The sequence below is a fragment of the Hippocampus guttulatus genome, chromosome 6 (genome assembly GCF_054856545.1).
Source record: "Hippocampus guttulatus isolate MCC_2025c chromosome 6, RoL_Hgut_1.0, whole genome shotgun sequence".
Taxonomy (NCBI): Eukaryota; Metazoa; Chordata; class Actinopteri; order Syngnathiformes; family Syngnathidae; genus Hippocampus; species Hippocampus guttulatus.
In genome coordinates this window covers 14,209,932-14,223,612 of record NC_141266.1, presented here as the reverse complement: position 1 = coordinate 14,223,612, position 13,681 = coordinate 14,209,932, and the positions used below count along the sequence as shown (strand labels likewise).

General features: G+C 41.7%; 1 protein-coding gene across 1 annotated transcript; it reads left to right on the top strand.

Moving 5' to 3' along the window:
• The first annotated feature begins 6,864 nt into the window (after positions 1–6,864).
• On the top strand, positions 6,865–12,251 carry LOC147203635 (trypsin-3-like). The gene is made up of 5 exons (XM_086114272.1): positions 6,865–6,925; positions 10,283–10,442; positions 10,531–10,793; positions 11,768–11,904; positions 11,988–12,251. The coding sequence occupies exons 1-5, from the start codon at positions 6,865–6,867 to the stop codon at positions 12,135–12,137; spliced, it is 771 nt and encodes a 256-aa protein (XP_085970398.1). The 3' UTR covers positions 12,138–12,251.
• Positions 12,252–13,681: the final 1,430 nt, after the last annotated feature.

Genomic DNA, 13,681 nt, shown 5'->3' with positions numbered 1-13,681 from the left:
CATGACGCTCTAAATTGTCCCTAGGTGTGAGTGTGGGCGTGAACGGTTGTTCGTCTCTGTGTGCCCTGCGATTGGCTGGCAACTGATTCAGGGTGTCCCCGCCTACTGCCCGAAGACGGCTGGGATAGGCTCCAGCACCCCCCGCGACCCTAGTGAGGATCGAGCGGTTCGGAAAATGGATGGATGGATGGATGGATATATATATACAGTATATATATATTCATTCATTCATCTTCCGAACCGCTTTATCCTCACTAGGGTCGCGGGGGGTGCCGGAGCCTATCCCAGCAGTCTTCGGGCAGTAGGCAGGGGACATCCCGAACAGGTTGCCAGCCAATCGTGTATATATATATATATATATGCCCAGAGAGAGAGAGAGAGAGAAAATAAAACTTACCAACTGACTGAAATGAAGTCATTTCCCCCCTCCGAACTGCACCCTTTGCAATTCGAAAACTGCATTCTTCTACGTCGATTTGAATTTGATTACTTGTTCAGCCAAAGAATGATGGAAAAGGAAGAGTAGATTGATGATCAAACAATTCAGCCAACAGATGGCCAGACAGATGAATGACCGAGTCTAAAGACTGACAGATACATAGCCAGACAGACAGACGTTGACAGACTGATAGATGTATGATGAATGGATGGAGTTATGCATGGATGATATCGGTGGAGTGAGAGATAGATAGATAGATTTTTAAATATCAAGAAAGAGCTGGATAGAGAGATGAACAAATTAACCAACGAAGGGACAAACAGACAGGTCGATCAATATAGTGATCGAATTGACGCCCTAAGGAAAATTATAGCCAGCAGTAAAGCTTTCACAGAGCAAAGTCAAAAAAGGTCTTAAAGAGAACAGGTCAGCATGTTTCTGGTCACTTAAGAATGCTTTTTGTCTTCTTTCTCACAACCATACATTCCAAAAACATTTGGCAGTCAAAGGCCATGCCCAAAAAGAAGCATGTTGGAATCTCCAGATGGGCAGTATCCAGACTGGGATCCGCAAACCATGTAATCCACCCGCCCAGATACTACATTGGTATGTCGTACATCGGCATGGCTTCAAAACACAGCCCTTGGAGGAAAAAAAAAATCATTAAAAGAGGTAAAAAGAAAGAGATTAGTTTTGACCTCATTTATTTTCAAAGCATAGGGTAATTCTTTCTGACAACTAGCTGAAAGGTCTCGCAGCCTTTCTATTTGAGTGTTTCAACGCGGCGTCGTAAAAGCGCAACACGTTTCAAACACCATGTGGCCAGATTAAAACATAAGCGCTTCATCTACTGAATGGGATGAACATATACACATATAACACGAGCAAGCGGAATGCATGAAACGGAGTGGGAGTGTTGGCCCCCGGAGAGAGTGAAAATCAATCTCTTGCTTGAGGGACCTCAAGTATAGCTCTCTACCTTTCAGTCAGCATCTCAGTTTAACCCTGTGGTCACACTTCCTCCCGCAGGGTTAGTCTTCTTGGTTTTTGCAGCCCAACTTGCCGCACATTCATACATCGGTTTGACATGAGATTGTATTTTTTGAAGTCTCTAAAGGAATGTTGCAAAACATGTGAAATGCGGTGTTTCCGTCATGACTGTGCTTCAGCGATGTGATGGTGAAGAAACAGCAGAGGCTTTGAAGCCATGGAAGTCATTAGATGTTTCTATTGAAACGGCATATCCAATCATTTTACTATTAGGCAATATGGATGAGCCAAATTCTTTAATCCTATATTGGTTGACCGTGCCAATTTTATACAGAGTTAAACCTCACATTTTAAAACCCATTTAATCCCACTGGTCACATTTGTGAAGGACAACAATGATTTCATTTACAGGGCTCTAAAAAATTTTTTATGACTGATTACTTAAAAGGGCTACCAATGACACCTGATTTTGACTTTTAAATGTCTGGGAAAAATTTGGGATTAAAACTGACCATTTTAAAACAGTCCACCTCACAGGGGAAGTCAACCCCAAAACGGCCCGTTTTCTGAACCTGAGGCATGATTGACCGTTACCTGAGCCCTGAGCAACTGTGATGTCATTTTCAATCAACAACAAGTGGCATTGTGGCCGCCCCTGAGATGGACAAAAACGGTAGATTTGAGATGCTTAACTCATAGTCCACAAACGCAATTTTAATCAGACTGTCATGTTTGATTTCATGGGGCTGTGTAGAACATTTTTGGATTGACTTCCCCTTTTAACTAGGTGACGACCCGCTACGAGACAATGGAACTTCCTGTGTTCTTCTTTTCTCATGTTGCGCTCTTCTCATCACAAATGATTCCAGCTGGTCCCTAGACTTGATGAATTTCAGGCACAGTCAAAAGAAAATACATAACACACTCGCAGAGTCATTGACGCCATCCTGACGTATGCTGGACTTGCGTGGTATTCTGAATCTTTGTCATGCATAACAGCGCTGAGCATTTATCATACAGTACGTGTTTCAAAAACAAGCCAAAGAAAAAACAAAACACATGCACGGAGTTGGTCATTTGATGCTTGCTGAAATGAGCGCTCACGAGGTATGCTGGCCCGGGACTTGGGCATTATTCTGCTGTTTTATTTGCACTTTTGGAAAAAATAAATGCGGCCAAAAGGCACCAAAAGCCAATGAAAAAGCAACATGCATGCTCAGACTCATATTTAGTCGAATTCCACACCGTACAACTTCAGGTGCATTTGACTTTAGAGCGGTGAGATTTAGAATGATGATTGTACATTTGATTATTTCACAAGTTGGTGTGGCAAAAAACAATATGCTGCTCAAAATGGCGAGATGATCAGAACTGCAAAGTAAGCTACCAAGACCTGCCCAACCCCAAAACCGAGTTCCCCGCTAATATACAAACACAACCACACAGGAACAGATCCCTGCCAATAGTCCAGATGTGAGGGGGAGGAAGAATGGGAAACGGGGGGAGTAAGAAACACTCCAAGTCAGGGATTGTGTCCATTTACACACGCTCACGCTCAGCTTGAGTTCGAACAACGCCCTTTTTGAAGCGCGTGGGAGGACTCATCAACAACTATTGTATCTCGGACACATCAATAACCAAAGATTCCCCATACGCTTGCACCTCGACCAACAAATGAAATGCACTTCAGCAACCTCCGAAAAACGACCGCGTCTGCTCGAGCTAAAGTCTAGACAGACGGACGACTTTGTTTAAATTAGATTGAATGCGCTTGAGAAATTTTTATCCACCCCCCCCCCCCCAAACCTTTTTTGTACGCAGTCTTCTCACAGAAGCAAAAGACACAGCGTTTTGCTGGTGTCTGTAGGGGATATTAATAGTCATCTCAAGGCTATAGTTTGAGGGAAGCCTTCTGAGTGCGGAGCTTTGCCAAAGTTCTTGATTTACCAACCAAGCCTGCAATTATGCGTACACCACACAAATACCAATTTGGGTGTGTAGAAGGAACCAGTGGAGGCTTAAGGAGAATGCCAGAGCAGAACAATCTACGCAGTTGGACGATGTGGCTTTATTATACATGATATTGGATTTGGGGAGGTGGGGGAATAACCAGTCGTGCTAAAGCACAATGTATGCACGCTACTGTCTGCGTGTCCTTGTGTGTGGCGCAGCGGCGCGCTAATAACATAGGGGAGTTTCCACAGTCATTCTACTGTAATTCAACTGGTATTTATCATAGCGATGCAGTGCAAAACAGTTAAGCACGGCGCGTTTTGCTTTCGGGGCCTGAGTGAGACGATGGTGATGGAACTTGTGGATTCCGGTTACGGCGGCGTCATAAAGACACAAATAGTGGGAATCCGCAGAAAGCTGAGCCCTCAAAAGTTTGTTGGTCTTGTTGCGGCGCTGACTGGGAGTCAGATCTTGGGCTCCCCGAGTGTGGAACGGTCGGGGATTTTGTTTTTCCAAGTCAAAATGAGTGCCAACTGTGCTTGCCCCCATTATGCCTCATTGGTGTGTTCTTTTTTTTTTCCTCCACAAAATACACCGCACACAAGGGGGAAAAAAAGCTATGCCTCAACAACCAAAACCACTTCCTTACTTTGGTCCTTATATTTTCCACCACAACGTTTGGTGCCTTCCAGCAGACCAAAGGGATATGAATAATCAACCTTGGCTCCATCTGACAGAAAAGAAGCCTGGTAATGCATAAGTCATACAGTGCTTTCTTTTTCTCGACCGGTTTATTTGGAGGCACAGTTGAATGAGATGAGGGGAACCGGAACTGGTTAAATAGGGGGCACCAGATGGTCAAATAAACACAATTCCCTACTCGTTGCAAGGTCGGCAAGACTAAAATTAACATTAGGACCTATGTAATTATCAATATAATTGAGTTCAGATACAAGGCAAAAACGTTTTGTTTTTTTGAAACAAATGCCTTTTACTTAGCCAGTTTAATCAATTCTCTGCAGATGTGTCAATAAACAGGCATCTGGGTGTCACATGTCACAGCGAGAAAATTTAACACTTGATTGACTGAGTTCATTTCTATTAAATAATGTATTTATTTGAGTTTACACTCTTGTCCACAATGTCCATTTTAATATACAGTCTATAGTCGACAAAGTGATATTTCTTTGGCAAATCAGGGAAGATGTGTATGCAGCTTGCTTTCTCATGATTTCTCCTGCTGTGCAGGAAATTGAAACGGGGTCAGCAGTCCGTGCAAGAACAATAGCAACTATGAACGAGACTAAATACAATTAGTACCATATTTTCTAACGGGGGATGAACAGATGTTTATTAGTCTTCAGTGGATAATGCACCACAAGGCAAAGTGGGATACAGTGTCTTAAAGAGGGATGGTCGCGGTTTGTGGAAAGCGTGTTTACAGACCTCGGCTAATCATTTGTGTGTCTTTCTGTCCGCATTTTTAGACGGTATTGGTCAACTGGGCAAGATCGATGAACTTTGGCTCGCAACAAGTGGATACAAAAACGGAATCAGACACATGGTTGCGGTTTACTTTCTGGATCAAAGTTTGATCAAGAATAACAAATGCTTTGTCTTGATTTTGCAGTTGAGAATGTTACCATCGGAAAAGAAATAGGATGTTTGAAAAAAAAGAACTTCAGACAGTAAAAGGAGTAATGTTCTTGGTTTGTAACCACCACAGAACGTGTTCATTGACTTCCTGCGGCTGCTGGAGTGACGAGCAAGGCAACGCGTTGAGGTCGAACTTACTAAAACAGAATAAATGAAGAAAATCTTTACGGTTGGTGTCTTTGGGCAAATGTTCAACCCAGTGTACATCATTAATTTCTACAAATATGATAGGATGTATGTAAACATAAAGAAAGATGAAAGTTCAGTTATTGTTATGTTTGGTGGCACCGTGGTGGCATGTTAACAAAAGACATTGTTGATGTTTGAAATTCCCACGGGTGCCAAGTCAACGTGGGCTTTCGCCATTCACCCAGGCATGAAGGAAGTGCTTTTGCATGTTGTGCCGAATGCGGAAGTAGGTTGCGTATACGCCGGATTGGTTGGTGAGCCACCATTATGTTGCATTTGGCAGGTGTCAGGCCGGAACCTCCGATGTCACAATTTCATATTTGTTTCACAAATGTATACTATTGATCAGTCCACATATGTGGGTGATTTTCATTCTTTGTTATGTATTTGTATTTATCAAATGAATGACCAATCTAAAGTGTTGAAATTGGTTTGCTCCCATTGACAATATAATGTGAATGAACAAACATGGCGCATGAACAAAGATTCCGTCCCACTGCAGCGGTATAACAGACACCACTCGTGGTATCCGTTGTTATTCACAATTGAAAGACTAAATCGCAGCTCAGTAAAATTATTTCCAGGTCAAATTGAATTCAGAGAAATGAATACAAGAATAGTCGCAGAAGTTGTTCTAAGGAATGACCTGACAAGGTGAGTCATTCCAATAAATGCTGCTTTGCTTTTTTTGAAGTCAAAAAGAATAAGCCCCGAGTTGCAAGACGGAGATGGGGGTTTATGCAAAACTGAGGTCGAACCTGCCTGTGCTGGAAGGGAATGTGTTGTATTTTAGCCTTAAGTGTATAATCACAGGGTTTGGTTCAACGCACTCTCCCATTTTGCTGTCTTCTCGTCTGTTGTCGAATACCGCCTATATGTTCATACATGAGTAACGCTCTATGACTCAGAAAGCCACTGCATAATGAATTCATATTTCTGATTTAATAACCATAAACTAAAAGGAATTATTGACTGGCAACATACAGGTGACTCACATTTTAGTTGAGCAATGTGGAAGGTGACATTAGGAACGTCACGTATTGCAATATACTGTAGCTACAAACTTCCTGCCATTACAATGAGCTATCGACATTACTGAAACAAAAGAACAAACAAAACACCAACATGCATCGAAAAAAATAGCCCAAATTGGAAAGATTGGAATCTGTGAATAGAATCTACCTAAAGTTCATAAGCAAAGTGAACACATTTCTGTCATTAAACCTCATGGTTGAACATTTCAAAACTTTTAAATAATTATAATCCATCAGTTATTGATTTATTTTCTAATATAATTGTACATGTTAAAGGTTGAATTATTATTTTCAATATCAACACATTTTGGCCATGAGTCTGTCAGCATGACTTGCCTCGGTGTGAGCTATTTTTTGGTTGTTTTTCAACAAATGTTTATTGCCGCTAAAAATTTTCAAATTGTTTTAGCATTTAAAATGCATTTTTTTTAATTTGTATTTTTAGTTTTGTTTAGTTTTTACATGGCTGTGCTCACACTAAATCCACTGAACTGTAAACATAATCAATTTATGGGTAATGGAGCAGATGTCAAATGTTTGAGGTGTGACCAAAAAAAAAAAAAAAACATGAAGATAAGAGCAGGAGGAATATCCTGAAGTCACATGAACATTGCTGGACTCGGGATGAAGCTGTTGGTTTTCCTTGCTCTCTGTGGAATTGCAGGTAAAGTAAAAATCAATTGCATTCTATAGCAAAGAAGCACCGACTTCATTACAATCGCAGCTGGGCACTTAATTGATTATCAGTCAATTCGACTTTATTTGTCTGACTGATTTAAAATAAATGTATATTTTTGACTCTTTTTTTGAGTGGCTTCCATGTCTTGATTACACTTGACTAACAACATGGCTGCGTGGCCCGGTAGTCCAGTGGTTAGCACGTCGGCTTCACAGTGCAGAGGTACCGGGTTCGATTCCAACTCCGGCCTCCCTGTGTGGAGTTTGCATGTTCTCCCCGGGCCTGCGTGGGTTTTCTCCGGGTGCTCCGGTTTCCTCCCACATTCCAAAAACATGCATGGCAGGCTGATTGATCACTCTAAATTGTCCCTAGGTGTGAGTGAGGGCGTGGATGGTTGTTCGTCTCTGTGTGCCCTGTGATTGGCTGGCAACCGATTCAGGGTGTCCCCCGCCTACTGCCCGGAGACAGCTGGGATAGGCTCCAGCACCCCCCGCGACCCTAGTGAGGATCAAGCGGTTCGGAAGATGAATGAATGAATAACAACATGGCAGTGAACAGCGAAGTTACTTTACAAAAGCAGTTAATTTTGCCAACTCAGCTATTTGGTGTTAATACATTTGTACAACTCTTGCGATTTATTTGGTGAATTTTATTGTCTTGAAAAGACAGCATGAGCAGAATCATTTTTGCATTGTTTTCTGTGTAACAAGACAGGAGGGTGGAGCGCAAAGTTTATCACGCTGAACATTGCCAAAGACACGGTGCCCATTCAAACATTGCAAAAGCAGTTATTTATCGATAGAAGTAATTTCTTAATTTCATGAAATTTACTGGTCACGCCTGTCCGTGTGTGACCAGTAAAATATCAAATGAGCTGTCCAATTACTTCTTCACATAGGCTCAAATAGGTTTGGAATTCTTTTCTCGGGTATCAAAAACCCAAAATCAAAATATATCGTGTTTACTTGTTTCGTCTTTGTGTGGTATTAGAATTGGCTTATTATTATATTTGGGGCGTGACTCATAATTATTTCATCTTGAGCTAAATGAGTGTGGATTTAAAGAGGAGTTCAATGGTCTCCCTCTGTTAAAGAAATAAAAACAATCACTACGTAATGCCAATCACAGTATACATATTTACCAAAGTCATCGAGTTGATTTCAGGAAGCAAAGACGAAGTAAGTGCCAGAGGAGCTTCACTTAAGCCCTCATCAAACATGGCAGGTGCTAAAAATGCGGAGGTTGTCTCATTTAAGGTGCGGCCAGTAAAAGAGGAGATGAGAAGGGAAGTGTCTGCATTGTCGAAGGAAACCAATCTTTGTAATAAATAAACCGTTTGATTGACTCAGCTTTCCTTTATCAGCGGTAGTCTGGCTGGACTGCTTTGTACAGTATTGATCCTTTACGTACATGTTCGTTCATTGTTCAAAGCTTCAGCCATTCTTCCAGAACTAACAATACGGTATATGTGAAATTCCGGAGATGATCCAATGGCTGCCTGGCTACTCCTAAATCCCCACACAGAAAAAAATGGTGTGGTGAATTTACTCAATTTTATTTCTTCCCGTTGTACTAAGGCCACAGAAATGAACCGGGTCATGCAGAAATAATTCCAATCTTCAACATGGTTCTTGACAGGTTCACCAACGGAAACGTCGGCGGGAGACCGACTAAAGCAGCGTTCATTGAGGCGTGCGCCTCAATAAGTCCTCAAGTCTTCTTGGCTTTAAATTTGGAGCCGAGGCGTTGGTCGCAAGGAACCTCATTTGGTTCAAGCGGTACCGGTTGATAATGCTTGAAAGTTCTCCAAAATGTCCTTGAAACTGGCGGTGACATTTAGAGGGGGTCCTTTGGTGAACTTGTTGGTGCATATCGGGCACGGATATTACTTTTTGCTCCTCCAGTGCATGCCGATACATGCCGAGGAGGGGTTGTGGCCACATGTTGTCTAAATCGGTCAAAAGCCGTGAATACTTCCAGGCAGATGGAGTCCAGGAACAGTTAGGAAACTGCTGGCTGTGGCCTACAACAGAACAAGAGACCTAACTCACATCAAAACAAAAATGAGCTCATTTAAACATCCATTCATCCATTTTCGACATGGCTTTCTGTGTGCTGGGCCGCAGGGAGCTGGAGCCGATATACCAGATGGCTTTGTGCAAAAGGCAGCCTAATCTACAGGTCACCAGACATTTACAGGGCACGTGTACAGTGCAGTGAAAAAGTATTTACCCACCTCCTGATTTCGGTTTTATGTATTGATTTTATTATTTTTCACAGAGGGTCAAAAAAGTTTGGATTTTTTTTTGTGTCATTTGAGAACTGCATTTTGTATTTCCTTGGGTTGTCTCTGAGTGATATCAAAATTGATTTGATGATGTGAAACCTTTGTGGTGATAGATATGCAAAAAACCAAAAATCAGGAAGTGGGCAAATACTTTTTCACTGCACCATAGGGACAGACATTATCCATGCAGCCATCCATCCAAGCGCTTCATCTTCACGAGGGTTGCAAGTTTGCTGGAGCCTATCCCAGCTGTCTTTGGGTACAACCTGAGCTGGTTGCCAGACTATCACGGAGCACACATAGACAAACAACCATTCGCACTCAGAATCACACCTCAGAACAATTTAGGGTACTGGTGTCAAACTCAAGGCACGGGGGCCAGATCTGGCCCGCCACATCATTTTATGTGGCCCGCAAAAGCAAATCAAACATGTCAACTTCCATGATTGATGCTTGCTAAAATCAAAATCAAACAGAAAGGCCAGGGCCTGGAATCGAACCCACAACATCTACACTGTGAAACTGACATGCTAATCAGTCAACACCGTGCCACCGGGCCAGACAATAACTCATCACAATCTCAAAACACTTGGGAAAAATTGTTATGGTCTGATAACCAAAGTTGAACCTTTTGGACATGATTCCAATATTTTTGTTTGCTTTGGGGCACTTTTTCTAGAGATACCGGGGAGATAGAGAAGATGGATGAAATGTAAACAATTTTAAATAGCAGCCAGTGTTAGCACAAAATATTAAGGCTTCTGGGAAAAAAGAAATCTTACAAGAACCAAAAACACTTTCAAAGGTGTCAGTGTGTATTGACTGCCATTTGTTTGAAGTTTGATTGTGATTGGTTAATTCTGAACAACGCCATATCCCAGTTTAAGAGGGTGCGTGCAATTGTAAAAAAATATATATATACATATATAACATATAATTTGAGATGTACAGGTCAATTAAATAGTGGAAGCATGTTTCTATATATATGTACTGTATATATCCACTGTACATGTGATGACCGATTGATATTTACTTTGATGGTTTGTTAACTTTAGTTGCAGCTGCCCTGAAAGATGACAACAGGATAGTTGGTGGGTACGAGTGTCCCAGAAACTCAGTGCCCTACCAAGTATCTCTCTTCACGGGATACAACTTCTGTGGAGGAGTTCTCCTGTCCCCACAGTGGGTGCTCTCTGCTGCCCACTGCAGAACAAAGTGAGAAAGAAGATCACTATAACCGGTACCTTTTAAATCATGAGCCTCCACACAGGACTATTCATGACGCTTAATATGCCTCATCCAGATCCAATGTCGAGGTGCGGCTGGGTGAGCACGACATCTGGGAGCCCGAGGGCCCTGAACAGCACATCATGTCTGCAAAATTCATTCGCCACCCCGACTACAACCCCCGCACACAGGACAGCGACATCATGCTCATCAAACTGAGTGAACCCGCCTCTCTGAACAGCCACGTGCGCCCTGCGACGCTCCCTTCTGAATGTGCCACTGATGGGACCATGTGCCATGTCTCTGGTTGGGGGAGCATCCGCCCCAGTGATGAAGGCTGTGAGTCATGTGACTAAATTCGTGCAAGTCATACTTTTTGGGAAAAAAATGCTTTTAAAATTTTAGAACAACTTTGCTTATAATGAGTGACAACACGCAAGATGTCAGAAAGCTTGGTAAGATCAGCTTAGTAAGTTAAAGCAGAGGTGGGAAAAGCATGGCCAGCAAGACACATACGTATGAATACATATGATAATAATCTGACCCACTAAGCATTTATATTATCAAGAGTCCTCTATTTGTTGCATTAATCTATTTTTTTCCCTCAAAATTACGTACTTATTCATTTAAAACTCTAAATAACAGTTTCGTTCATTTACTGTAAATAACATAAATCATGAACGCATCTGGAACCGAAACAAGTTAGGGAACCCCGCATATTGGCTGAAGTGACTATAGTTCATCTTCAATAATAAAATAAAAGTGAAATGTGGAGAGAGTCACCCCTGGAGCACACAGAGTTCGCATCAACCATATCGCCAGAGATAATGCTGAGAATATCACAGGTGCATTATTGAACACTCATTAATTATTAATACACGACCATGTTCCCTTGCTATTTCATCATTCGCTATACGTACCATCATTTTTTTAAGTGACCCCTTTTAATGGGCTTTTACAGTATATTTACTAATTGTGATGCCACTCCAAGCAAAAAAGCGTGTGGGAGGGTAAAACCATATTTTTATAAGGTGGTCTCTCTGTATCACATATGTGCATTTTTTTACGTACTGTATAAGTACCTGGCACTGAACACGGCTAGCTGAGAATATTAAAAAAGAACAATAGTATAGTAAGTGCTTGCCTCCTCACTTCATTTGTTTGATAATGAGTCATTTGATTTCAGCTTGGTTTTAGTCGACTTTGGAGATCCCACTGCACCAAAAAAAAAAAAAAAAAAAAACATCATCAGACTGTAAAAGCCGATTTGCTTTCTGCGCACACTAAATCCTCACTCATCCATTCTTATTTAGCAAGGTTTCCTCATACGCTGCAGTGCCTGGATGTCCCTCTCCTGAGTGATGATGCATGTTTTAATGCATATCCTTTCCAAATCACTGACAACATGATCTGCGCCGGTTATCTGGAGGGAGGCAAAGACTCCTGCCAGGTAATTTGAAGATGTCACCTAACAGTGTGTTCCTGCCTCTTGAAGACACACCCGCCGTCAGAATGTTTTTGTTTCATTCACAGGGTGACTCTGGGGGTCCAATGACATGTGAGGGCGTTCTCCAAGGAATTGTGTCGTGGGGGAAAGGCTGTGCGCTGAGAAAGAAGCCCGGGGTGTATACAAAAGTGTGCAATTACGTCACGTGGATCAAGAAGACAATGATAACAGGCTAGACTTAGAAGACTGATGCGAGAACATCGTGAAATGCCCTTGTGGTCTATCAGTGTGGAAACACACAGCATGTGGGTGCAAAAAGAAACTAAAAATAAATCATGTGAGAACCTGTGCTTTTCTGCCACTTTCTCCCCACACTAGCACAGACCGTGTGAATTACTTTTTTTATTTAAAACGTTAATAGGTGCAATATAACTGGACTGACATGTTTTTTGGTCACATCCAAGGGCTTTCATTAGTGTGCAACGATTTATAATATTGGTAAGCATTACGCTGATGTTGGCAATGCTCAATCTTTTCCAAATTATTTAACACCACCACAAACTATGTTTTTATAAAATGGCTGAAAAATGGTCATGTACAAAAATCCTGAGCAGAACACAAATGTTCTAACATGACATTTACCGTCAAAACAACAGTAAATCACAAGAGCAAAAAATACTGCGACACTGTGCACGATGTGGCTTTAAAATTGCAAAGCATTTACACGCTCTGGCTTTTGTCCATAATCACTGAATGGAGAGTGTAGTTCCGAATGTAGTATTTAGTCGGCTTTGCTCTGCATTAAAGTGCAATTGGACGGTCATGTTTTAGTGGTTGTGCGTGAACTTAAATGCAGGGGAAACAAACAAAAAATGGTGTACTTGGTTATTTACAGTACATGTAACTTTGAGTCTTGAGCGACTGAAGGAGCGTGTGTACATGATCTGTGAGGAAGCCATTTGGAACATTATTGGAATCTCAAAGATTTCAGATTTTATTTGAAAGCCTTGAGGATCGATTCAGCTGTAAACAGCCTGCCAATAGGTTAAAAATGTCACAAAGGTAAGCAATCTATTGTCTATTGCAGTGATTCCCAACCATTATTAGTGTGCTGTGACATATTCAATTGTGCTGTGGGAAATCATGAAGTTCTATTTAATTGGTCATATATATATATATATATATATATATATACACACACACATACAGTATATACATGTGTGTGTGTGTTAGAAAATAAAGCCGAAGTGGCAGGAGCATCGCCACACACACTGGTGCACTGTCCGCCATCTAGACTCAACTGGTTAGCACGTCCACCGCACAATGCAGAGGTGCAGGGTTCAATCCCGGCTTCGGCCTTCCTGTGTAGAGTTTGCATGTTCTCATGAATGGCAGGTTAATTAAAGACTCTAAATTGTGCCAAGGCGCGATTGTGAGCATGAATTGTTGCTTGTGCTGGGGTAGGCTCCAGCTCCCACGACCCTTTTGAGGATAAAGCGGTTCAGAAAATGGATGGATGGGTCATCTATCGATGCCAGTGATGAACAGTGCCAGGCAGAATAATTAGATGCTCTCCCACTAGATGGCAGAATGTACAATTGACATGCCCGTTGCCAGTCAACAGATTAAAATAGCTGTTTCAACTACACGCAACACAAACCCAGATTTCACACTAGGTTACTTTGTGATCTGTGTAAACCGAAACAAGATTATCATGTCATCACACATGCCTTTTGTGACATTTTTGTTTGATGTGATGATTTTATGACATATTTTTAAA

Excerpts from the sequence above, each read along its gene's own strand:
- LOC147203635 (XM_086114272.1), top strand. The coding sequence starts at position 6,865 with ATGAACATTGCTGGACTCGGGATGAAGCTGTTGGTTTTCCTTGCTCTC. Across the intron at positions 10,443-10,530 it reads GCTGCCCACTGCAGAACAAA|ATCCAATGTCGAGGTGCGGC; the intron begins GTGAGAAAGAAG and ends TGCCTCATCCAG. Across the intron at positions 11,905-11,987 it reads GAGGCAAAGACTCCTGCCAG|GGTGACTCTGGGGGTCCAAT; the intron begins GTAATTTGAAGA and ends TTTCATTCACAG.